Source organism: Phasianus colchicus, chromosome 6 (genome assembly GCF_987193195.1).
Source record: "Phasianus colchicus chromosome 6, bPhaCol1.hap1.1, whole genome shotgun sequence".
Taxonomy (NCBI): Eukaryota; Metazoa; Chordata; class Aves; order Galliformes; family Phasianidae; genus Phasianus; species Phasianus colchicus.
Window position 1 is genome coordinate 32,980,714 of NC_143441.1, and position 27,008 is coordinate 33,007,721.

Sequence of the window (27,008 nt, forward strand, 5' to 3'; positions counted from 1 at the left end):
TCTTATCATCATCAATTTTATAATTGAGATGTAACTGTTAACTGAAGTATGTCCTGGAAACATTGGAATAAAGTTCTGCACAGCACTTCTGCACTGGTCTCTGGGCACGACTTCCAGGAAGAACATAAAACGACGATCCTGTCAATACAGAAAACAATGGAGACTCTGAATTGTCACAGTCTTGGACACATTACACAAATTGTTCTGAAATATCAAATTATCAACAAGCTCTGAATCAAAAACTGGCAAATAAACAAGTTATCTCAACATCCAGAAAATATAGGGGCCTGGTGCCTTCAGTAATGACAATGTTTACGGATACTGAAACAGGGTATTTTGATTTCTACACACACAGTGACATCACTTTGCTTACATTTGAAAATACTTCAATTATTCTCTGCAACTAGTTTAAGGTTAAAGTACTTTTTTCTTTCTATTTACCTATTACATCTCAACCTTTATCTATTTATTTTAACAGAGCAACAGTGAAAGCATATTGGTTTGTACGCTGAAACTGAACCCAATCCGCAATGAAATCTGCAGTCAGCTTTAGACACAAGCCATCCAAAATAAACTAAATCATAAAAAAGCAGGTCATCTCAATGCACTCCATTTAATTCATTTGCTGAACAAGCAGTAATTTTTGTCCAGAAGGTGAGGAAGCCAAAGTTGCATTTTTCCCTACATATCCTTTTATGAGAAGTGAAGCCAAATGCGTTAACTTCTCCTCCTTACTCCATGCTCTCCTGTACTCCAGCTGGTCTATCCCAGGCAATAGCTACCTTTTTTTTTTTACTAACACCTTTGCAGTTAATGATGTCTAAGAACAACGCTTATTTTTAAAGGTTGTTCCTCTTCTCAATTTTCCCACTCTTTGCTTTCTGCTCCTTGTCAGTATCTTGTCACTTCACCACCACCACATGTCCGTCTGCCTACTTGTGTTTTTCAGAATATTAATGCCTCTGTTCTCCTTTATCTCACTTTTCAACCTTTTCTGACATGTTCAGCCATGTTCATCTTTTCCTTTCCTCATCCTAGTTGTTTGCTGCCTTTCCCATCATGATGCAGTCAGAACCACATCCAAAATGAAACAACATCCTTACCTGTCATCTCTGATTGCATAAAAAAAGCCATAGCCGTGATGTACCATAGGGAGCGCACATCCACTAAATCTGGTGTAGCCGGTCAAACTAGTTGAAAGAACAAAGTTCCCACCTCCTCCACTGTAAAACATCACAAAACAAAAGTGAATTTTGTCATGCAGATCAAGAGATCCAATTTCTCCACAGTACAAGGCCACCAGTTACCTGGCTGTGAAGGCAGGGTCCACAAAGAGTTCTGGCACTGGCAGTCTCTGCTCCTGTGCTATGAGAAGGAGACCCAGGAGATGACGGTCAAATCCTGTCAAAAGAAATGCAAGTTCTGCATCATTAACAGCAGCATTTCTTGGTTTTCTGCTGTTTCAGTTCTGGAAGCTTGAAAAGCAGCTGAAGGACAGATAAAATTCAAGAGAGTCCAGTTGAAAAAAAAAAAAAGATTCATACTGCAGCATATAAAAACACTTCCCAAATGCTGGTCAAAGATGCCATCATCACGTTAAGCTTGCACCTCTGAGCCCAAATCAAATGAGCAAAGTGGTACAAACTGAGCACATATCCTGCAGAAAACAAAACCCAAGAAAACTCTTTCTGCAAGGAGGAGGAGTTTCACATGAAATTGGCTCACTGGCAGAAAAAAAGTAAATATTTAAAGTGAACAGGTCTTTAGGGCTGAAGGAAGATGCAAGGACTAGCCTTTAGTTTCTCTGCAAAATTGTTTAAATATGAAGTGTTGATGGGTAGTTTTTACTGCAGTTGAAAACAAGACAAAACACATTAGCATACGTTCCCTTTTTACCCACAAGGAAACAAATAATTTCTGATCCCTGAGTACCTCTTCCATTCTCACAGTCTTTCCTCATTCTATTGTGCTTTGCAAATGCTGCATGCATCAGCTGTAGGCGTTCATGATTCTGTACAAAGTAAGGGGAAACAGGTTAAGAAACAGGAGAAGAAAACATTCCAGATGAGTAACACATCAGCAGACACAGATCAACAAGTTCTTCCTTTCACAATTTTTAGCAATAGAAGAAAACAGAGGAATTGAAAGGTACATAAGAACCTTCTGACTCATCCATTTTCTTAAATTTCTCTAACTCTTTTCTCTCACATCCAAATTCCTTTCTCATGACAACTTACTCATTTGTTCCCTGAATCTCTGTTCTGCTATCTGGGTCACTTCTGTACTGAACAATATTCTAACCTCATGCTCTTCCCCATACAAGCTGAAACAATGCAACACAGTAGCTGTTTGCAGGTTTGCTTGTCATTTTGCATGGGAAAGCAAACAAAAAAAACCCAATGTGAAGTGCATCTTACCTCTCTAATTGAAACACACAGAGAAGCCAACTGCATTCCCCACTATTCTCTACTGATTGAAACTTCACTTCCACGACAGTAATTCTGCCCATCATTGTGTGATTTTTATGAATATATTAAATTGAAACTTACACATTAAAAAGAAAGAGAACAGAATACAGATGTATGTTTTGGTAAAAGAGGCCTAGGGAAACACGTCTAGACACCCAAGAACTTGGCTTGTACTTCGATTGCTAGTACTTGAACAACTCCTTTGTCCTCATGAGTGGCAGCAGAACTGAATGTGAACCACAGCCAGCAGTCACTCAATTTGGACAAAAGCCTAGCTACTGAGCTCACTGCAGGTAGTAGAAAACATGGTATAAGTGGGTTTTCATCCAAAGTACCTAAATTCAGGGGGGGCTGTGCACTTTAAAACTGGACTTCTGATCCTCTTAACTGTAATACCATTGAAGAAATCCAATGCTTTTTAAAGACCCCAACATTTCATTCAGACACAAAAAAACCACAACACACTAGGAAACAGAATCATCACAGAACAATTAAGGTAGGAAAAGTCCTCTAAGATCAAGTCTAACCGGCAACCCATCATCACCATGCCCACTGAATAATGTCCCTCAGTGCAACAACTATGCATTTCTTCAATGCCACCACCCCAGGGAAGCCTGTTTCACCACTCTTCTGAGAAATTTTTCCTAATAACCAGCCTGAAAAACCTAAGACAAATTTTTGGTCACACATACGTTATTTCTGTTATATTCCCGCATGTTTCCCAGTAAAAAATAACAGAACAATATAGAACCTCTGAATTTCCTTCAAAATATGTAGAGCTCTTTGTTTCAAAATATTTTCCTTGTTTCATTTCTAAGAACTCTAAGAAACGCAATGAGTACAACAGAGTTTTTGTAGAGCTTTCACTTGGCAAGAACAGCATGAAATCCTTTGCCAGCCAGGGACTGCAGGTCAGTTGCTGGGAAAAGGTCTTTGGCAGAGCTGCTCTCAGGCAAACTCCGGAATACATCCCTGTTGCCCTCAGGACAACAAGCAGATTTTAATCTTGATCTCAAGCTCAACGATTAGATTAACATTTCTTCATTTCACTTAAATACTGAAACAACAGAATGACTCCACAGCAGAATACAGTAGTTCTTAGCTAGTTATTTTCTAAGGTGTGAAAATCAGATTGAATATCTGTATGGGAACTGTTCAGACGTGGCTTGAACCACTGACAGATCATCTGGGAAAGGACCAGGTCAGCCCTGGGAGCACAAGTGAAGGCAATTCAGCTGCATGACCAGAAGGGGTGGAACCTTGCTGCACCTCTCCTAGATTCCATTTAAGGGCTGACTAACACTGGGGAAGGATCTCTGGCTGGAGATCCCTCTCTTGTGGAGTCCTTTCTGTGAGCCTAGATCTTCGGAAATGGATGAGCACCTTTACTTTTCCTGTGAAATACCATCCTATCCACGATGGTCCCTTTGCTACTGCATTCCTGTATCGCCCTTCCACCGCATTAATCTTTCCAATTGTAACAATATTCCTCAAGACAGACTTGAAACCGAAGTAGAACAGAACAGAAAAAAAAATTATCAGAACAAGCCCACATGTGACAGCTCACCTCTGTCACAATGACCACAGCCAGACCTCAAGCAACCTCAGTCTTTCAGGTTTGTCTCGCTGGAAACAAGCCAGCTCTCATTAATGGGACAGTAGTAAAACAAAGGGTTAGCAATTAAAATGACAGGCCTTCTAAAACACTGCAATTAAAATAGGGTTTCCATATTTACAGTGGCAGAATGATCCAACATGGATTTGCACCACTCTACTGCTTCCATGGTACACGGTCTGATGGTCTCTGTGCGGCCGTGATAGAAACGCCTGGTCATTGCAGTTTCGTAGCAGCAGCCCGGGCTATGAGGAAAAATTAAGGAAGAGAATCTCATTAACTTAACTACGTGCTCTGTCCAGGGAAAAACAAACAAACAAACCCCATGTTCTGTGGAGTATCCTATCCATCCAGCTCAGTTACAAGCATCAGTAAGGCCCTAATTTATTTATTTATTTTAATTACGTGTCTGAAAAGGAACCACAGGAGCTCTGCAAGATTTTGTATGTGACAGATGACTGAAGAAGTGCCAGTGCTGTAATTCCATCTTGAGAAGTTTGGGTCAATGTGGCTATTTTCTGCTAACTGCAGATGTACCAGCTCTAATATAATTAAGGTAAATCTATGCAAGATTCATTCTCACCACATACTGCCATCGAAGGAATCATCTACACCATGCAAACCCTCAAAGATTAAGTGATACTTGAAATAAGCAGTGTATCCCAATGCTCTTATGTTTATACAGACAAGGCTGAATCTGTTGCATACTGATACCCAGACAGCTTTTTCTCTGGAGTGTCCTCAGTCTTATTCCACTCTAATATTTAATACACAATTTAACTGCAACATAGCAGTGTACTTAAAACAAATTTAAGAGGGTTTTTTTCTAAGTCAAATCATTTACTCCCAATGTCTAGCAAATGAGATCTAGCATCCTGAGATACTGGCACTTCCAGTGATTAAAGCATCATATGACTGTGAAGAAACTCTCCCCTCTGAAGCAAACAGTACTTGCCAGTAGTGACTCATATGAGGCACGAGGAGTTAGCAAAGAGGACTTTGGGAACCCCAATACCAGGAACAATGCTGTCCCTTCCCAAAAATACAAATTAAAATATCACAAAAATACTGAGCCAAGCTTCTGGAAAGTCACTTTCTCTATTATTTTGCCCTGACTTTCACATCTAATTGTGCTGGAAGGAAGTGAGACATGAGGCTTTTCACAGGTTTGGAAGACGGATCATTTTTAATCATTTGCTACAGGTAAAGTTTCTTCTCCACCTGAACAACTACTTAGCATTACAGAGTCCTGATCCACTACAAGTTTGGTATTCAACCTATTATTAACTTTGTGCAGCCCAAATCTATGTTTTCATGGATTGTTGTCTGCCCTCCGTTCCACGTTATGTACACACATTATCCCCATGGGGCACAAAGACAATTATTTGGAAGTCAAGAGCAAAAGCCCCTTGAATTTCAGTGGCAAAAAAGTATACAACGTTCAAAGTAAACAAAACCTTACTTCTTCATTGTTTTATCAGTATAGCAGGTTACAAAGAGACACTGCAAAGCCACTGAATTATGTCTCCAGATCTATGCTGTTTTTCAATAATTTATTTTTTCATTCCTGATCTGGGTAATGAGCTTTTCTTACCGGCCATGACATTTGTAATAAGCCAGCTGAAGGGCAAGCTGCACAAATGTATCTGGATGAAGCTTCCTCTTCTTAATCAAGGCTTTACCAAAGGATGTGAAGGCATAACACGCCAGTTGCAGGTCAGATACCTGGCAAATCACAGAAGGAAAAAAAAAAAAACAACACAGAAGTCAAGTAACTTGAAATATCACAGCTTGGTTCACTCCAACTACAACACAATCAATGTAACAAAACAATGGTACAAATTTAACCACGGTCAAATCACAATTCACAAACCGAAAAACATATTAATTTGTTTTCTGGCATGAAGACTGTCAGTAAAGAATGCACAAATGCAGTGAAAAATTCAGTGACGATCAGGAAGAACAGCAAGAAATCCCACCTTTTCATAATATATTTCTTTAGTACGTTCAATTTCATTTATAATTTTTTGGTCTAGTGTGAATATAAGTTCCTCTGGCCATGGAATATCCCTCACTTTATCTGATCCCTGGGAGTAGACAAGCAAAGAGAGAAAAGAGAAACTGTTATCCATTAAAAACAAACAAACAAAAAGAAACCCAACACAAACCCATTAACCAATACATCTAGAAGCTTAAAGAACACATACCTTCCATTTTCCCTCATTTTCAATAATCTTTTGTTCAGTAGAAGATAACATGGTGATTAAAGCCATGGCATCAAAAGGAGAATGCTGTAACCATACAGGACAAGACAGTGCATTATTTGCATGACTGCAAGAGGATCTAATTTTTTTTTTAATCCCTGGCCTACTTATTCCCCCTGAGACTAACAGTATTACTGCACAGCGTTGGACTTGTTTTTCTAGTTCTTCTGCAACGCTTCTGCAACAACTAATGCCAGTTCTCTTGCTGCTTTGACTGCTCTGCAGCTAGACAGGCACTACAGCACTGCTATGGAGAAGCAGATTTTAAGTATGATGCAGACTTTCCCTTCCACTTCAGTATAAAAATAATTCTGTTCAACAGAAAGGGCTCGTTTTAAGCCTTTGTCTGCAATTATTATTATTATTATTATTTACTTAGAAACTCCCTTATTAAGTAGTTTCAGAAATAAGATTATGATTTCAGAACTGAAGACCTTAATTCAAGTATGATGTAATATCCAACACTGCAAAAACAGAGTGGCTTGGGAAACTTGCCAGGCAAGGTGCCAGTCTAAACCTAAAGGGAACACATTAAGTATTTAACGCTCTGAAAGAAAGAGCTTATTAAATAAATACTTGAAAAGTTTATAAGTGGATTTTTTTTTTTTCATACTTACATCACAGAATGCACTGGAGGTTCCATTGGAGAAGAATATGCTATTGTAGGACTTATCTCCCCAGCGCACAGTTGGATCACCTCCTAGGCCCAGCCTCGTTATCTAAAGCAAAAATTACACACTGTGGGTTTCCAGAAACACCAAACACATTGCCAGCCTCTGTCAGCTGAACCAAATCTACACTAACATGGTAAGGCGTGCCTGAGACATTTTCATCCAGATGAAGAAGAAACATGATTATAAGCCTAAAAGTTTAAATCAAGTGTCCGAACAAGTTGCTGACTGTATTTCTGAGGACCTCGAAGCACTGTGAGCTAAAAGATCACAAAGGTGTATTTTAGCTGTTCTCTCTTCCAAAGTCCAAACAATTCAAACTATTTGTTTCTATGGATCAACATGAAATGTGACCTGAACATTTTCCTGCTTCATTTTCTGTTATGAAGGAGCAAGAAGTGCTAATTTTTATCACAGAAAGAGCAGATGCAGAGTATCTATATACACACAGAACAGAATATATAAAGAACAGATAAGAATTATCAAAAATCCTTAGCTACCTCTGTGTAGTCCTCAGGAGTTGCGTGGGGACTAGAATCATCCAGGCTGACTACAAACAAACTTTGCTGAATTTTTTCAAGATGAGCTAAGTTCTTTGGGTCCAGACTAATTAAATAGTCACGTATCTAGAAAACAAGAAGTGACAGAGCTAAGTGAAATCACATCTTTCCAGAGGTCACAATACTTTAATGAGGAAAAATACTGTTGAAGTATTCTAACCTCTGCCCATTTTGTTCTTTCATTGCTTGTTAAGGCTGACAGTCCTGGTCCATCTGGTTCACTATGGCATCTTTTCTGGATGTATGTAAGTTGCCTTTAACAAGATTTCAAAAACTAAAGTTAACAAAGAACATAGAGACTGCATCAAAATCACACTTTCTCTCTCTTTTTCTTTTTGTTTCCACATTCACAAGCTAATGTGAAATGTAAGGAATACAAGTCAGATGCTAAAGGCAACTGGAAGTCTGCTTTGTTTTCAGTTGCTAAAGTTAACTTCAATTGCAACTACCAGCTCAGTACAGACCTACACATTTTATCATTATTTAACAATCACAACCTTAAAGTGCAATGAATGTACTTAAAATTAAATTTAAGACTTCAACAGCGTAGATCAAACTTTCCTGGGCAGCAAAAATCAGCAATACTGCAGCTTTGCAGCCTTTATAAAACTAACTGGATACAATAGCAAAACTTTCACTGAACAGAAACTCAGCTTATAGCAGAGCAGTAGTTAGCATGTAACTGTGTCTTTCCATTCAAGATACACAAGAATGCCTACCTTCTCTTTGCACTGTCCATTTGAAAAACTAAGATCATGCAGCCCAGCCATTAACCCATCCTCAGAATCATCATGATCTTGTACTTCAGTAGTACATCCTTGGAACATAATGCAAAAGGGCTAAATGAAGTTGTTTCAGTAGGAATCATCACATGCATGTGTCAACAGGGAGTTAACTTATAGTTTGCAAATCTGTTTTTCCCCCCTCATACTGTTCCAGGTAAGGAAAGTAAGCAAGTTACAGATGTTTAAGACTGAAGACACTAATTTGGCTCGTCCTTTGTTCTGGCACTCTTTCCTATTAAATGTCACTACTGAAATTTATTATTTAATGAGCAAGATTCTCTCTCTCTATTCCTCAGCAGCAGGTTAGGACTATAAAAGAGCCACATACAGTCACTCCTCCTCTGGTGAACCTCTGGTGAAAAGATAAGAAATGCAAGCAAAATATAGCTGCACTGCTCTGTAGTACGTATACTAAGCCAATGTATACTAAGATTTTTGATGCTGCTGAACTCAACAATAGGAAATCCAGTCCCTCCACTCTGTTAGGAATGCAGTGTAGTCAAAAGGATACTGTAGTGTGACCAGTGAGGACTGGTCCTTAAACAAATGAAGTTACAGGACTGATAATTCCTTGCTCAAGAAGCTTCACATGTACATGATCTTTCCTACTGAAACACCTTCATTAAGCCCTTTCGCGTGATATTCTATGGGTATACTACAGAAGTATACCACCATGATACATGGCAAGAAGATGCTACCTCCTAAACCAAAATCTACCAGAATCTTACTCTTCAGTTGCAGGCTCTCTCACCCCTACTTCTTCAGGGTGGGAGGAAAAGAAACAGAAACTGTCTTTAGTATGTGCTCAAATAGAACAGAGTATTTGAAGCAAGGTAGTCTGAAAACCTGGAAATCTCTGGAGCAGTCAGCATGTTGCCTTCATGTATAGCATCAAATGCAAACACTCGGCCTCGACACAGGACTACTAAGTGAGATGGGCATTCACCTTCAGTCACTGAAACAAAGCAAAGTAAAACATGAAAATCCAACACTAGGGAGAAAGTGAGAAACAGATAAAGGAAAAGTATTCAGCAAGTCCTACAAATCCATTTTATTTTCAAAATGAGGAAGACTCCATAGAGTTAAAAAGGAATGCATTAGAAAGTTCAAGACTGATTGTATAATCTTACTACAATTCTAAAGTTTTAAGAGGACTCTAATCTACATAAGCACATAACTTTCACCGTTATTAACTAGTTCAAGTCACTATCATTACTTAGCAGTAAATTTAAGTAACTCATGCATTTTGTAGGCAGAAACATCCTCTGCCGAAACCAGTGTTAGTTACTGAAAGTTGTTCATTACTGAAGTAATGAAAGCATTTTTCTCTTGCATGAAGTTTTGTTTTGTTTAAAAAACATGCAGTGTGAAAGGTAGGCAGGAAAAATGCAATAACGCTTTTTTCTGAAACTGAGCCACTGCACTCTGCCATGAGACAAAGAAGAAACATACGCTACTTTATCCACAAATATGTAACTCATCACATGCCCCTCAAAAGCCTTAATCTTAACCATAAGGCCCTTATACATCTATCTTTGTGGCTCTACGTTATGAAGAATGTAATATAACTCAGTATGCACCTGATCAAGGACATTATAGAACATGGAATTTACCATTTTAAATAAACCTCATTTTCACAAATCACAAACGTGAAATCTAAGGTAACAAAAATCAGAAGGGATTACATCAATTTGGGGGTATTTTTGATAGCATTCTCCTAAATGCAGTTGCCTGAAGCAAGGTGCAGAATTAAGTTTGGAAGTTAAGATACCTAGAATTGTGTGTCTGACCTAACACCGCACTTGAGGGACATCTACTCAACACACTGAAATTTATGAGCTCTCTGTTCTCATTAAGGTGACTGATGCAGGGTAAACCAAACAGCTCTCCAGGCTCCATTGATCAAAATCACCTGGGATCATTTTAGTGTGGTCTTTAACTGCAGCCTGACATTACCTGTCAAACCTTAGGTGTCCAAAATCTTACTTCAAGTGTTCATAGACTGTGTAGAGACTGTGTTTACAGCCAATGGAGAGAAACAGATCTCTCTGCAGATAGCAATTTCTTCTGCTACTCTTACATATCTGCATATTTAGAAAACCCAAATCCTTTCCTAGAGGTACTCATATTACTCCATGAATCACACAGAGCAAAAGTAACTAACTGGGCTAAGCATTTCCCCTGGAGGAAGACAATCTACCTAGAAATGGATTTCATGTGCTGTGTATGACATGAAAAACAACATAAGCACGACTGTTTAATAAAGCTCTTGTAATATTTTAAGGGAAAAAAAGGATGTGAATTACTGGTGTATCCACAAAATCCCACCCTTGTTCATTAAGTGTGATCATAACATTGAATTTCCACTGCTCGAATGTTTCTTCTACTTTTGGTATTTGACTCTTCAATTTAACCCTAAGAAAAGCCCACAAAACTTGCCTTCTGCTTTGCATTTTTGCTACGCTTCCCGTGGCACAGAGATTTCCTTACACATTTTCTGTGGAGCAAGGCCTGCAGAGCCTCTATCCTCTCGAATTCCTGAGTCTTGTAGGAATTCATATCTCCCACAATTAACTAGAGTAGCATGCCTGAACACCTCTAGAGGCATCAGAATAAGTGTCAGAGGGGTGTTAAGACTTAAATTTGCTGGTTGCCAATACTACAATACATATCAAAGAAGGACAAATAAGAACATTACACTTACACACCATCTCTTGACCATGCATCCAAAGAAACTGCAAGAAATTTAAGAGAATGGCTTCAAGAATTACCATGGAGTGCTGAAAATAAGAACTGACTAAGCAAAAAAAAACTCAGTGATAGAAAAATACGTAAGAACTGTCCCAACAGAATGTACAGGAACACACTCCAGAAAAGCAACCCAGGGAAAAAGACAATTACAAATGATGCTGATGTTCTGTCCAAATAATGCATCTAATATGCTCGCATTTGTAACATACAGAATTTTTCTTCTTCCCTTTCGTAATGCAATCACACTTCTAATAGGCATCAGCTTGGTAACATACAAATTGAGGCAGAGTCTTCTTTTAACTTTATTTAGAAAGGACTAAATATTGCACCAAAAAAAAAAAAGTAATCAGTGGATTAGATTGCTTCCTTATATAAGGACACAACATCCAGTATCTGATTTAGTTTTTGAAGACAACTTTGATGGTTAAAATGACCACTCCGTTAGCCCCACAATATGAAATCATTTGCTTGTATTAACCCAGAATCTGCATTTACTTACTAGTCTTAAAATAGTTGCAGAGTGAGTCTCTGGTAATTCCAGGAACCTTGCAAGTGTTAAAGAGCATTCGAAATTGGCTCATGTCCAGAACAGCATTCCCAGATCTCTCTATAGGCACTTTCTCTCTAAAAGAAATATACCAAAATTAAGCATAAGGGGTGATAATTATCCAAGTAAATCAAGGTAAGACAAGCCTATATTTCATTGCAAAAAGCATATTTCCACTACTGAAGTACACATAGATTGTTAATATTTAGAAACAATTATTTCTTCTTAAAAGTCTTACGCTCGTAACAGCTCCCAGTACTTCAGGGTGTGCCATATATTTACACATGCTCTCTCTATCTGAGTGCCTTCTTTGGGAGGCCAGCAGTGTTCAATATAGGGACCAGGGCCTCCCATGTTACAATTTATTTGCGTTGATATGCGAAGATCAAGATAAGCCACATTCAGCCACCAGTCCTCCAGCTGGAAATGAAAAATGTTCAGCATCAGAATAATTTTCAGCCATTAAGTTTCTAATAATCACTGCATGACATATGCAATTTTTCATTATTTTTTAATATTTGGAGCAGTAGCTCCTAAATAATAGGAGGCAGGACAGTAGTTCACAAAGTAATCGTTGATGCTAATGTCACATCTAGCTCTTATTTTCAAGCACTTAAAATTCAATACTGCTTAAGTAGATTAAAGTAATAGAATGTAAGCAACTCAACATTTTAGAAAGGGAACTCTTCTCCCCCCAGTTTTGAAAAAAATCACACATAGATAAGCACGTTCATATCCATAGGACAAGTGGCAGACATAAGGAAGACTGTAAGATAAAAAAAAGTTATAGCTAAGTGCCTCTCAAAATTATATGCTAACCACCAACTAATCATGTGTTCTCCAAAAAGATACTGGTATCTTCCACTATCTGCTTCTAGCAAAGCAGACAGAGAAACACACATACAAAACTAAGGAATAAGCTGAATTATGATATTTACATATCTACATACGTACCCAATTCCTTCTGGTTTTAGCTCTTTCCAGTAATTTCTGATGCAGCTCTTTGCCAATCCCATTTTCAAATTTTTTAACAATATTCTCGGTTCTTTGATACTCTTCTTGATTTAGAAATGGCTTCACTGCAAAAAGAAGATGTATTTAAAAACAACTGCATGCTGAGATTTATTCCAGGATTCAGATGTTCACAGGCAGGGGAGTACATGAAAACATTCAAGATTTACTTGTCTAAAACATACATTTTTTGGGGGGGAGGGAGAGGACACGGCACCTTTTAAAAGCTGTAAATAAATCACAGTGTGTTCTAATAAAGACATATGTGCATACTTTTAAATAAATTCAGGGATCGGTAGATGAAATATTTACCAGATAACTACATCCAATATATTTTGAACTCCAGCTGGAAATATTATGCAGTCCTGCACTTCCACCAGCTGAATTCAATGAACAATTAGGTTCACGAGAACTTTGCATATAAATTAATACATTGAGCCATACATGTCTGTTACCTTACTGCACCATCTATAAGCCACTTGCTCTTATATTCAAGCCCATTCATGGACTACAAGCACTTTACTCATCAATTCTCCTATGTTACCCTTACTTCAATGACAATGGCAGTTAGTGCTACCCAACTTTTATGTGTTAAAATACTTCTGGATTTTTCTCAGATCATCCACAATACAGGCTGTAATCATTTGCAGAATATGTCATGATAAAAAGGGTTTTAGGAGGCTTTTTGATGAAAATAATGATATTTATGGTCAGCAGGAAACACTGCCAGTTAGTACATGGGTGCATCTCAGTGTTTTTTTTACAAATAATCTTGTGTATAACATATTTTCTATTATTTCTATAAATAGATTGGCATATCACAGGCCAACAGAATGGGGGTGTGGCAGCTCTGCTCACTCGATGCCTACACAACAAGGTCTGATTCATATTTGAGGCTGCTGAACACTGATGTCAGTCATCTTCTTGTCTGTCACCCTAGTGATAAACTTGTGATTAGCTTACCAATGGAAAGAAATGAGGAAAGATATGCAGTTACTAAAAACTAAACAAGTATCTGTATTATCTCTAATCTACCTTTGGGGAGAACCAAAGCAATTTCAGCAGGGCAAGGTCTTCCTGCTACATCTCACTGGAATTATGGCTGCTTGACTGCAACCACTTTTTTCTTCTGCACAGAACTGGGAGGCTAAAGTTGGAAGGGAGCTCATGGGACCATCTAGTCCAACACCCCAGCTCAGCAGGGTCAGCTACAGCAGGCTGCTCAGGGCTTTAATGGGCTTTGAAAACCTTCAGATGTCCAACCTCCCCAGTAGCAATCTACTCCAGTGCTCAACCATCCTCATAGTTCAGTAAGTTTTCTTACATATAAATGGAATGCCTTGAATTTCAGTTTGTGTCCATCGCCTCTTCCTCTCTCACTTAATACCACTGCAAGGAGACTGCCTCTGTCTTCTTTACCCACCCCCAGCAGGTATTTATGCACTTTGCAGAGTTCTTCCAGGCACCTTCTTCAGGTTGAACAATCATCTCAGATAAACCAAACCCTTAATCACCTTCATGGCCCTACACTACCCTTGCTCCTTCACGTGCACGTCTCATTTGTCCTAGTGAGCCCAGAGATGAACACAACATTCTGTTCCAACATAGAATGGCTTGGATTGGAAGGTATCTCTAAAGACAATCTAGCCCAAATCCCATGCCAGCAATGGGGACACCTTATCAGGTGGCTCAAAGTCCCATCCCATCTGGCTTTTAATGCTTCTAAGGACACGGGACTCGCCTATATCTGGAATGTGTGCTGCTGATCATAAACCTTTGAGCCCAGGAGCTGAGAGTGTTTTCAGTCCACCTGACTGTTCACTATCTAGGCCATATATTACCAATTCATCTATAAACAATGTACTCTGTTTAGCACTAGGTTTCTGCAATGTAAATGAGACATAAGCCATATATCTATCTCTTCTGCAGAGTTTAATTTACAGCAACAATTCAAGCTCCTCTGAGGAGAGGCCACAAATACAGAAATCCCTAGGCAGTTATGTCTTTATACTTTATATCCCCCAGCCCCTCATCTGGGGGTCCAGACTAGTAGCCATACTAGGGCTGGAGGTCTTTCTGCTCTCTGTTGGCTCTCATCAATGTCTCTCAGCATGCTGTTTTCTCTCATCTTCAGGGCTGCTGAATCTGCACAATGGAGTCTTTCTTACATTTCAGTTTGCTCCTGCTCCTAAGTGGGTAGAAGTCCAATGGCCTGCATGCACCCTTAGGCTTCGGCAAATTTAGCTTCTTGTGCTAAGAAGCTCTATGCAAGATTCCTATATTCAAGTAGAATAGCAAATTGCACAACAGTCATCTTATCATAAAAGGTTATCAGGTTGGTAAGCATGATTTCCTCTTCATTAATCCATGCTGACCCAGTCACTTTCTTATTCTCCTTGTTTGGAGGTTGTTTTCAGGATTATTTGCTACATCATCATCCCAGGGATCAAGGTGAGGGTGACTGATCTGTAGTTCCCCAGATCCTTCCTCTTAAGCAGTGGTGGCACTTGCTTTTTTTCCGGTCCCCAAGAACACTCTCCAGTTAAAATGATCTTTCAAAGATGATCAAAAGTGGTATCTCAGTGACAAAGCCCAGCTCCCTCAGCAATCACAGGCACATCCACCCCATTCAATTCTTCAAAGTCATTCATGCTTTAAGCACCCCCTCTGCTGATCCTCCTCCACCAAGGCCAGGTCTTCCTTTCTTCTTTTCAAAATGATTTCATTTTTATGGTGATCTTAGAAAGAATTCCAGTATTTTGAATTACCTATCTTAAGGAGAAAAGCAAAGACCCATTTCAGCTATATCCTAGCTCCCTTACATCCAGAACAGTACAATGCAAGTCTTATTGGTATTTTACAGATTTCATGGAAAACAAAACAAAATGAAACAAAACAGACAGCACAGGTGCTATTTATTTGAGGTGTAGATGTCTAGGTGAAGATGTCTAGAGGACTGCGTGGACATGATGATCAGATGAAGCTGAGAACCAACTCTGTTCAGCTTACAAAGAGAATGCAAATGGCAACACAAAGTAAAACATGACTCCTCCCACGTGCACAGGATTAGGACAAGAGAAAAATGGACTCAAGCTGCAATACAGGAAGTCTCTGACAAGAAAAATATGAGGGTTTATTTGTTAATGGTGGGGTTTGTTTGTTTGTTTTTATTCATCCTCCTGCCCCACTAATTGAGGGTGATCAAATAGACTGCACAAGGAGATTGTGGAGTCTGCAGCATTGCAGGAATTCAAAACACAGCTAAGCAACACCGGAGCAAACTTAACTGAAGACCTTTGAACAGGAATTTGATCTAGATTAACCATTCAGACTTAAACAATTCTATGATCATGTGAACCCTTTCCATGTAAAAACAACTCAATTGGATGTAGAAAGGAAAGGAATAGAAGGAAGGAGCAAAATTCAGGCCCTCACTCACTAGACTTCAGTGAAATATCTGTCATCACTTTCTCTGGACCTATATATCTTGTCTTGACTTCTGCATAGAGATCAGCTCTATTCATGAACAGTAAGTATCCCATGAAAGACAGCTTCAGTTGCGTAGTTAAGGAACCTTTCTACAAGGCCAAGAGTTTTCAAACTCTTGAACTGAGTCGAAGTTTCTGAGTCTAAACTTCACCTGAACTGAAAGGCTAAATAATGTGGTTACATCCAACTTCTTTCTTCAACACAAAGTTAATCATTCTGAATCCAGAGCAAGCAGCTACTGTAAAGCTTTGAACAGGCTATCATCTGAGATCCAGATTTTCCAGATGACTGGCTTTAAACAGGTAAGTGCTTTACCATCAGGCACACTGACTCATATTAAGTGCCCAGGGTTCTCCTCCGACCAAGAGAGGACAAGAGTTCTCAAGGAATGATTCAGAGCACTGTAAAGGGTCATTTGGACATTCAAATCCTTCTGAAGAAGCCTACACCCCCTTTGTTGAAATCAATGAGGTTTCCCTCCACCCAACTCTCCAGCCTGTCCAGCTCCTGCTGAATGGCAGCACAGTATTCTGGCGTGTCAGCCACTCCTGCCAGCTCTGTATCATTAACAAGCTTGTTGTGAGTGCACTCTACTATTCCTTCATTGAGATCACAGATGAAGATATTGAACATGACTGGAACCAGCAACAACCCCTGGGGAACACCACTAGCTACAGGCCTTACACTGGACTTTGCACTACTGATCACAGCCCTCTGAGCTCTGTCAGTTAGCCAGTTCTCAATCCACCTCACTGTCCACTCATAACCCCACACATCCTGAGCTTACCTATGAGGATGTAATGGGAGACAGCATTGAAAGAGCACTGAAATAACTTTCCTTCAACTTGAAGACAGACTAAAGAAGATCAATAACAGCGATCAAAATTACTGAATGGCTTATGTACAAGGACCAGAAATCAGAAAACAACTTCAGCATGGAAAAAAAAAAATTAAATTGAGGAAAAATGTGATAAGCTATTTATGAAAAAACTGATGAGAAGCAGAAAACAAGAGCAAACAAATTCAGTCAGGTATCATCATTCCAGGAGAGAGTTATTTATTAACTTGGAAAGCCAGATAGATTTACAAAATTAAGCTCTGAAGGGTAATTGTTATTGCACATTCAGTTCTATTACAACACAATTTAAGTTAACCTACAGTACAACAGAACAAAAGCATTTTGTTGTGACATCAACTTGTACCCCACTAAAAACACCATTTCATCACACTGCATCAAGCAGTTATATCATTAGGAACAACAAAGAAAACCTATCAATTATTCCACTGATGGGGTGGCTTCTACTATGCCCAGGATAAAAGAGAACTCTGAATTCAGGGATTTGTGTTTTGGGAAAAAGAGACTATGATGTAACAAAGGACCATGCTAGGGACAGAACTTCAGGTTTTACTGTACCATTCCTCTATTACAGGTAGGATGGTAAGACGTGGCAGACATTCAAGAGAAAAGCTCAATGTCTCTGAGTTCTGAAAATGGTTAAAGGAGTATAGGAAAGAAATCTGAAGATAATGGCTACCTTTGCCCTCCCCAGTATATCAAAAGTTGCTCTGACAAGTCAGCTTAGTTTTACAAACAAAGCTAGATACATTTCCACTGATGTTTTCAAAACTTCTATTTTCTTTAGACTTGTCAAAGCAGAAATCTCCTTAAGTTAAATTATCAAAAAATGCCCGTTGATGCTTTTTTCTACTGCTCTGTACTTAATAGTATTAATGAGAAAAACACCATTTAATTACAAAAAAAAGTTTGAAATCACTTTTTTTTTTTTTTTTTTTTTTACACAAAGATTCTGTGCAAACACAGTTATGACCAGGCCAAGTAGTCATTACACAAAACAAGACTTGTAGAGGGCAGAATATTTTTAATTAGACATAGCTGTAGAAAAAAAAAAGCCCTCTGGAGGGAAAAAAAAACCCACCAAAATAAAAAACAACAGAAGGCAACCATCTTATATACCCAATTCCCCTCTTGCTGAAGAAAAAGGGCACAGTAGTTAGGGTGGGAGCTTTTATGCAAGTTGCTCTGGGCACTTAGTTTCCCAATTTGAAAGTGATTATTGTGCCCCAAATGCAAGGAAATTCCATCCCCCTCCTCAACCTCCAGAGTCACAGCAGCTGGTACAAGCTGCATATGAACGCTACTTGGCAAATACCAGCCTGGTTCCAGGTGCACACACCACTCCACTGTTAAGTCATTACCTGAGTCAAGGTATTTACTTAAAGATTCATCCAGAGGAGGTACGGGCAGTGGAGGCAGGGAATCTTGGTACTGAAACGTTCGCTCTTCAGAGGACTCGAGCACTTGCTTTTCCATGTTGTAGACCTGCAGCACAGTATTAGATCTATTAGTGATGCTGCAGATAAATTATACACTGCCTCACTATTCCTTTTTTATTTTCCTTTCTTTATTCCATTTACACAGCGTAAGGCATACATCATAGGAATCTCTACGGACAACACCCAAACACCAGGATTCTGTTCTGAGGCCAGCAGCCTCAGAAGCATACACACAACAGGGGAACGCTGACCAAAGGGCTCCCAACCGCTTCCTTCTTGGTTAATTCTAGTTAATAAACTCAAAACTACGCCTTTTCCTTCCCAAAATGCAAGCAGCTCGCCCCTGACCCACCGAGCTACGCCTGCGGGGCCCGCGGGGATCCCCCAAACCCCTCGCACACCTCCAGCCCGGCCGCCTACCCACCCGCGCTGCCGAGCAGCCGCTGAGCGGCCGTTACCCGACCGAGCCCCCGAGCCCCCGAGCGAGATGAACCCAGGCGAGGCCCGAGGCCGCTGCCACCGCACCACGGCGATGTTTACACGTCGGCTCGGGGCCTTGTCCGGGGAAGCACGGAACCAGCCCAGCCGCGGCGCCGTCCGGCCCCGCACTGCTCCCTCTCGAGCACCGCTCACCTCCCCGAGCCGCCGCCGCCGCCGTCTGCGGCCGATCGCTTCCCGACTACCGCCCTCACCTCTGCCCCACTTCCAAGCGGGCCCGGAAACCGGGCGGGGCGGGGCGGGGCGGGATGGCCGTGCGCAAGCGGCCGGGGCTGGGGGCCCTGCGGGGCTGCAGGGGAAGCGGCTTCGCGGAGCGTAGCGGCTCGGGGGGCGCTGCTGGGCTCGGGGAAGGGGGGGAAAGGAGGTAACCGGCTTCTGCTTGGCGCGGGCTGCGTGCGCCCTGCGTGTGGGGTCGCGACAGCGTGCCTCGGGGGGCCGTGTGTGGTCCTCTCCTGAGATCCCCCGTGGGCTACGCTTGGGGTTCCAGTGGAGCTGTGGGACCTGTAAGGAGCTCAGGCCTGTCCTCAGGGGTTCCGCTGCCGTTGGTGAGCGGTCAGCCAGGGAGAGTGCGGAGAAGCCTTTGGGGTAGCGGTGCGATGAGCAGCTCTGCAGAAGTGGAGGGTGAATGTGAGCAGGCAGCAAGGCTAAGAGTGGAAGTAAGAGCAGCCCTTGCTCCTGGGAACAAGTGCTGCGCCACATTATGGCTCAGCAAGCAACGCAAGGCCTCCCAGTCCTACTTGGCTATGGTTAATGAGCTTTCTGCCTTAAGTCACCTGCAGGACTGCCCTTTGACACCACCAGAAGTGCTGCTGCTACCCATATGTAGAAGTGAGCCATGTGCAATAGGTAGCCATGGTTCAACACAGGTGTACCACGCCTCTGTCCTTGGGGGACATCACTGCCTGGAAGAGCTGCTGAGACGTTGAGGCCTCAAGGAATGCCTCTCAGCAATTTATGAAAAGCTGTTGGACATGACATTGCCACTGGGGACAGGAGGCTGAGGTGCGTGTTAGGCTGTCTGCATCGTTCAAGAGGCAGGAGATGTAATCTCGTTCTTCACAACATTTTAAGAAGAGGCTTTGCAGTATGCAACAGTTATTTTTAAGCAAACTTAAGGCTTGGTTAAGATTTCACTTCACAGTTGAGAATTGAGCTTGGAACATAATAAAGTCGGCATGTGATAGAAAACATTGCGTGTGATTTTTGCAATCCTTGGTAATTATACTATCTCTTGATCATTCTTGCCACTGAAGCATTAGTAATTGTGAAATGAGAGAGACCACTGTTTCATAAACTGAATCCCAAATGGCAAATTTTTGAAATGCTGCCTTAAAGCCTTTAGTTGTAGCAATGGGTATTGCTATGCTGTTATTTGAGTTGGGGCCTAGCCAAAAAATTTCCATCCACACATTTTAGATAACACCGAGATATGCTAATATTCTGTTCAGACTGTAGGGATGGAAACAAGGAGAATTTTGTTTTCTGTGTTGTTCTTCAACATTGTACTTAGAGAGGAGTACACCTAGCATGGACAAAGTGGGAAAAAATGAATTGTTCATCTGCTAAATTGCTGCTTAATCCTACTATTCTGCTATGCCTCAGAAGAAGATCATAATCTAAAACTGTACATATCTAGAGCAGGAATATTTAAAGACAGAAAATGTCATAAAAGGAACCACATCCCCTTTCTTTGCTTTCTTCATGACTTTAGCATTACTGGGCACAGTCTCTGTGGTTTCCAGCAGTGATTGTGACCTGTTCACAAGGAGATCTGCCATGGTATCCAGTGGGCAAAAAGCCTTGTCCTCTGAATCCCATGTGGCCTCTCCAGCCACACGAAGTGATGCAGCCACCCAGATGGGTGTTCCTGAGGGAACACGCAGCCATCCAAGTTTTGAGATGAAGGATGTGCCTGAGTTTTTAGTCAGTGCCTGACAGCAGCAGCAGTATAAAAATATGACAGTACACCTGTGGAAGATCTGTTCAGGTTGAAGAACTGCTCAACCTGGTTGCAGAGCTTCTGGAGAAGGTGGGCAGGCTGAGGAGCTTCAGGGAATCAGAGAAGGATTTTGATTGGTGGAGTCCTGAGCTCAGGAGCTACTGAGATGTGGTTTCCTACAGATTTTGTCCTGAAGTTTAATCATTTTGCCATCTCCTGTGTGCAGCAGCATACCACTGGTTTTGCCTGAGTGGAAAAACTTCTAGGATAGTCCTACAAATCCTGTAATGGATATTATTATGCATGTTACAGAGTGCATTCTCTCTAATTGGGCATCTCTTTCCATGACTGTTGTTGTCTAAAAAGCCTAAGTGCCTTGGAAAATGCATGTTTTAAATTTTATTAAAGATGATGTGAATTATGTATGTGAACAAACCTATGTCTAATGTAGTTATGTATAAAGCTGTGAGACTGTTGGATCTATTTCTATGTTTGTCTTCGTTTTAGCAAGTGTTTTGTTGGTTCATGCTTTCCACTGTATTTTTTAGTTGGTATTTGTCCACTTGCTATAAGATGATGAGTAGAGCAAATGTAAAACATCATCATGATCTGAAAAGCCTGTGTCTCAGAAGTGTGATTAAAAAATAATGTAAAATGTAAAATGTCTATGTGCTGCAAGACTATGTCTGTATCCATTTTGGAGTCCTCTGTACAAGAAAGCTATTGACATCCTGAAATGATTTTTCTAGAGATTTCTTCCAGCCTAAATTATTCTCTAATTTATCTGCCTGCTCTTTTAGTCTTTTATACTGCTTTTTATACAACTAGGATTTTTAACGTATTCTAAATGTGGGGAGAGTCATAGAATATACACTTCTCCAGGAATATTTTCTTAAAATAAAATTCAGACTTTTTTTACACCGAACCATTTCTTTGCCAATAGCTTCATAATAAGTAAATAAATAAATATATAAAAATAATAAATATATTTTTTGACTGTGAACTATCTCAACCATATTTTGGCTGCCTTTAATTGATCAGATCATATACCAAACTTAAAATGTGTGGTTAAGAAAAGTTACAATCCAGGAAAGTCTTGATTGTGCAGAGGAATTCTTATATATCATTATATCGTGGTGCAGTTGACTCTGTAGAGAGAAGGGATGCCATCCAGAAGTACCTGGAAGGACTGAGAGGTGGGCCCATGCCAACCTCCTGAAGTTCAACCTTTCCAAATGCAAGGTCTGCACCTGGGATGGGGCAATAAATACAGGCTGGGTGGAGAATGGCTTGAGAGCAGCCCTGAGGAGAAGGATTTGGGGGTGTCAGTTTATGAAAGAACTCAGCATGAGTCAGCAGTCTGTGCTTGCAGCCCAAAAAAACAGACGTAACCTGGGTTACCTCAAGAGAAGAATGACCAGCAGATCAGAGGAGGTGATTCTGCCCCTCTACTCTGCTCTCGTGAGACCCCCACCTGAAGTACTGTGTCCAGTTCTGGGGCCTCCAGCACAAGAAGGAACATGGAGCTGTTGGAGAGGGTCCAGAGGAGGGCCACAAAGATCATCAGAGGGCTGGAGCACTCTGAGCCTCCTTTGTGAGGAGAAGAGAAGGCTCCATGGGGACCTTACAGTGGCCTTCCAGTACCTGAAGGGAGCCTATGGGAAAGCTGGGGAGGGACTTTTTATAAGGGCAGGTAGTGACAGGATGAGGGGAAATGGTTTTAAACTGGAAGAGGGTAGATTTAGACTAGGTATTAGGAAGAAATTCTTTACTGTGAGGGTGGTGAGACACTGGAGCAGGATGCTCAGCAAGGTTGTGGGTGCCCTGTCCCTGGAGGCATTCAAGGCCAGGCTGGATGGGGCTGTGAGCAGCATGATCTAGAGGGAGGTGTCCCTGTCTGTAGCAGGAAGATTGGAACTGGACGATCTTAAAGATTCCTTCCAGCTCAAACAATTCTATGATTCTGTCTTCAGTGCAACAGTCTAAATCGGATCTTAGATAAAAGACCGAAAGATGGGAGCACTTGAAAGATAAAGACAATTTAGAAATAAACTATTATTTTTTTTAGAACTCCTGCCTTCCCTAACTAGAACTGCCTAGATTTCACCTAAATTCAGATTCAGTTGAATGTATGCCCCAAAAGATCATCTGTTCATGCAATAGTTCTTTATTATGTGTGGCTATTTTTTTTTCCTGAATTACAGTGAAATCAACTGAAGGTGTATTATAACCAGTAATACAGACTCTGCAGGGTTGTTTTGTTGTTGTTGTTGTCTTTTTTTTTTTTTTTTAATTAAGAGTTGTAAAATAATTACTCCATTAGGTTACCACACAGATCTGTCTTTTACATCCAAATTTTGGGAATGTATATGTAATCTCAGCATGCATCTTTCCAGCTGGCTTAAGTAGATCAGTTTGCAAAAAATGTTTTGAATTCTTGTCCCTTTCCTCTTATCAGCAGGAGATGATGAAATTGTATGGGATCTGCTGACTGATTTATCTGAAAACTAACCTACAAAGTAAGTACTAGTTCTCAGCTTGATAAACTGCTCTTACTACTTTGCTACATACTTTTTAGTGTTGACAAAAAGATTGGAATAGAAAACTATGCTTTGAGAAGCTGGGAAGGGCAGGATTACTTCTGCTGTCATCAAGATCAAGTTAAATTTGAGGAGGAAACATCTGTGAATTCATGCCTACAGCATTCATTACTTTTCGTAAATATTTTTTACCCAATTCTCCTTTTGACCCTTATGGCTGGTTGACATATATCAGAGCTAGGAGGTAAGTGGGCGATGGGGACTTTTTTGTGATACTGGGAAAGCTGTAGGTGGTGCCATGGAGCAGTAATCCTAACAGCAACTGGAAATGAAGGTAACACCTGAATAAACAACCCTTTTTCAAAGAAAAATGCATCAGATATCAAGGAAAAAATATCCAAAGTTCTTAGCACAAGCCGCTCAGCACATATGCTCTCATTCATGGTTGTAGGTGATAGGTGCAACAGCTCTGCCTAAAGGAAGGTGGAGACAGTCGTAAGCTATCACTGTCTAAAACCCTGAGCAGAGCCCAGTAAAGGGGAAAATTGTGCTCAGTTAACTCTAGTGGCAACCCCTGCAGATGGTAATTGTGCTGCTCAGTCAATATTGATTTTTTATTTGTTATGAGATTGCTCATGCACTATATATGCTGACATTAGGAGAAAATTAATTTTCTTAAGTAAGTGGGTGCAGCTAGTATTCAAGCCATGTACATACTTGTTTATTGTTTTGCTGAGGGTTTTTTTTAAGCACTTTCTTCAAATTCATATTTCTTCTTTCAATTTCCAATGAAATGCCTGTATTTCGTCCTTATCTGTAATGCAAGACTTTGCTGAACTCCTGGACCAAAAGGCTGGAAATGAACTGAGGCTGTACTGGTGCCATGGCTCTTACCACCATCCCATTTCATTTCAAATTCTGCTTTTTTACTGCTTTCCATGCAAGGTCTTGTTTCCACCCTGGTCTTGCATTCATTTTCAGTCCAGTCCAGGCACGATGCTTTCCTTGCCAAATGAATATTTGTTGTTCTGATTATATATGTTGATAATTATGTGTCTTTTCTCCTCTATCAACAAATTATCAAGGAATGTCAATTTGTCATCAATGATTTTTTCCTTGATAATCCTTACCTAGAGTATATATCCTTAGGCTATAATAAAAGCAATTATTATGATTTATTTAAACTTTATCAAGTCTGTTGGCCGACAATGAATAGTTTCTTGAAGTTAGCTGATGTATTACAATTTGATACACTGCAGAATTTGTTGTTTGTTGTGCCTATGCACCAAATGTCTATGATCTTGGCAGCAGATCAGGGTGGTTCCTGCCTCTCTGTGCTGTGAGATCTCACCTGGGGTACTGTATCTAGATGTGGAGAGATGTGTACCTGTTGGAGTGTGTCCAGAGCAGGGCCACAAAAATGATCCTAGGGATGGAATACCTCCCCTGCGAGGACAGGCTGAGAGAGGTGGAGCTGTTCAGCCTGGAGAAGAGAAGGCTCTGGGGAGACCCTTAGAGCGATCTTTCAGTATCTAAAGGGGGTCTGTAAGAAAGAAGGAGAGAGACTCTTTAGCATGGTCTGCTGTGATAGGACAAATGGGAATGGTTTCAAATTAATAGGGGGGATTTAGATTTGGGTATAAGAAAAAAGTTTTTTACAATAATGGTGGTGAGGCATTGGTACAGGTTGCCCAAAGTGACATTCAAGGTCAGGCTGGATGGGGCTCTGAGCACCCTGATCTAGCTGTAGGTGTCCCTGTTCATTGCAGGGGAGTTGGACCAGATGACCTTTGAAAGTCCCTTCCAACTCAAACAATTCTGTGATTTGATTCTGTATTCCAGTGTGCAGAAGCTGAAGCTGTAATCTGCTGTGGTGAGGTAGCTGCTGCATTAAAAGTGAATGTGTATCTCATGACCTTTTCCCAGGCTCTTGGTTGTGATTTTTGTTGGCAATAAATGTAGTCTGTGCTCTCAACTATGCATCTTTTCCTGACCAGCTGAGATATTCCTGATTTCACTGCACGTATCTACTGTTTTATGTTTATTCTTTTATCTACTACTGTCACTGCTGTGTCCACTTTAGACAAAATCCCATCCTTCACAATTTATCAATTATTTCTTAGGAAAGAGCAATAGGCAGTTCCTTGATTATACGTGCAATACGAATAGTTTTGCTGCTGTAGCACTATGGAGTTTCCTGGCTTTCTTCGAACCTCCAGAAGTAAACATGAATATGCTGCAAATGTTTGTTAACACCAGTTCTACAGAGCCTGTGATGCTATGCTGTGGAAGATTAGCAGCCTACATCTGTACACTTTGCTAAGACAAGTTTAAGGTCCTGATAAATACACTTCTATCAGAAATTTTTTATCCTCTTATAGAAGAACTTTCATGCTATTAATATGCCTGAGAGCATTCAGCAATGCTTTCCTCATGCCATTTCCTAATGATTTGTTATCAGATTGCATATTTGCTCCATGTAGTGATGGGATTACTACCTTCTGGGGTGTGCAGTAGGTTCTTTTTCTGTATGAGGCTCAGCTTTGCATGTCTGGAAGGGCTATTTTATCAGAGACTTGTGGCACAACTTCTGGGTATCTTCTGTAAGTCCTTCCATGTAACTTTAGTTGCTTCATTTGTTTACTGTATGTTATGATTTTTTAAGGATTCACATCAGGTCTGACTTCTTTTTCATTCTTAGGTCATCTCTGTCAGTGATTTCCTTCATTTGTGCATTTCTTTGATTGCCCTTTGGGGGAAGTTTTCAGGGTACAGTTGTAATCCCATAGAGCTCAGCAAATGCCTGGCTTAGATGTTTGTAGGTTTATTCTGCTTCAGTTTATTTCTGTCCAGCCTAAAATGTTGCCTTTGATGCTTTTTAGGAGTTTCTGGATTCTTGGCAGTCAGCTGTATTTCTCATTCAGTCTCCTTCTCTCTAAAATGTTACTCAGTTTACAGTGGAGCACTTCAGCCCTCAAACTGGTGTGTAGATCACTCAAACCCTGAGGTATCAACTGAAGGATTTGAAAAAAAATTTCAGGAGTGTCACAGGTTGTACCTGAAGGAGATACTCTTTTCTGACTTCAGGTTGGTGTCGAGTTCTTGAAAAATGTCTATCTTTTCTTATGAATGGAATGGAGTCCACAGTGCCAATTCTGACTCTTTCTTTCTTTTTTCTTTTCTTTCTTTCTTTCTTTTTTTTTTTTTTCCACTGAGGATAACTGTGCTGTTTATAGGGCTACTATTTATTTTTATTTACAAGGAGCAGAACATTAAGAGTAGCTTTCTTACTGACAGTTTGCATTGTCTTATTAGCTTGTAGTACTTGATAAATTTTCTCTCATTTGTTACTGCTGCCTGGAAGTGCTGCAATCAGTTTTTGTGTCTTGATCTACAGTCATAGAACTGAGTAATGTTTGGATCCCTGCCTTGAACATTTTAGTTTTCTTTACTGATTGAAAGCATTTCTATAGAATAAGGTTTGTCCCCAAGCTGTTAACGAGTTTTCCAACACTGAAGACCCAAATTTGCTTTTGAAGATGTGTGATGTATCTGAGACAACAGTATGTGGAGCT

The 27,008-nt window shown here is 40.4% G+C and overlaps 2 protein-coding genes across 7 annotated transcripts in view; one reads left to right on the forward strand and one right to left on the reverse strand.

Moving 5' to 3' along the window:
* Positions 1 to 19,192, reverse strand: CROT (carnitine O-octanoyltransferase). 5 transcript variants are annotated; one of them, XM_031614309.2, is made up of 17 exons: positions 19,090 to 19,192; positions 18,379 to 18,502; positions 12,616 to 12,740; positions 11,900 to 12,081; positions 11,614 to 11,738; positions 9,210 to 9,318; positions 7,739 to 7,832; positions 7,519 to 7,644; positions 6,965 to 7,066; positions 6,291 to 6,374; positions 6,063 to 6,170; positions 5,678 to 5,808; positions 4,205 to 4,328; positions 1,933 to 2,011; positions 1,308 to 1,401; positions 1,104 to 1,223; positions 1 to 138 (listed from the first exon to the last, which is right to left on the reverse strand). In XM_031614309.2, the coding sequence occupies exons 2-17, from the start codon at positions 18,491 to 18,493 to the stop codon at positions 18 to 20; spliced, it is 1,839 nt and encodes a 612-aa protein (XP_031470169.1). In that variant the 5' UTR covers positions 18,494 to 18,502; positions 19,090 to 19,192; the 3' UTR covers positions 1 to 17. The 5 variants fall into 5 exon arrangements, with proteins under 5 accessions (XP_031470169.1, XP_089998992.1, XP_031470172.1 ...); XM_090142866.1 differs by having other exon boundaries at positions 19,149 to 19,171; XM_031614312.2 differs by lacking the exon at positions 19,090 to 19,192 and adding an exon at positions 18,881 to 19,016.
* The window catches only part of OLAH (oleoyl-ACP hydrolase), a 21,734-nt gene continuing 11,665 nt past the window's right edge, over positions 16,940 to 27,008 (forward strand). For both annotated transcript variants that reach the window (XM_090142868.1, XM_090142869.1), the window contains exons 1-2: positions 16,940 to 17,591; positions 23,352 to 23,412. The gene's annotated coding sequence lies outside the window, so the exon portion shown is untranslated. The remainder of the gene's footprint in view (positions 17,592 to 23,351; positions 23,413 to 27,008) is intronic.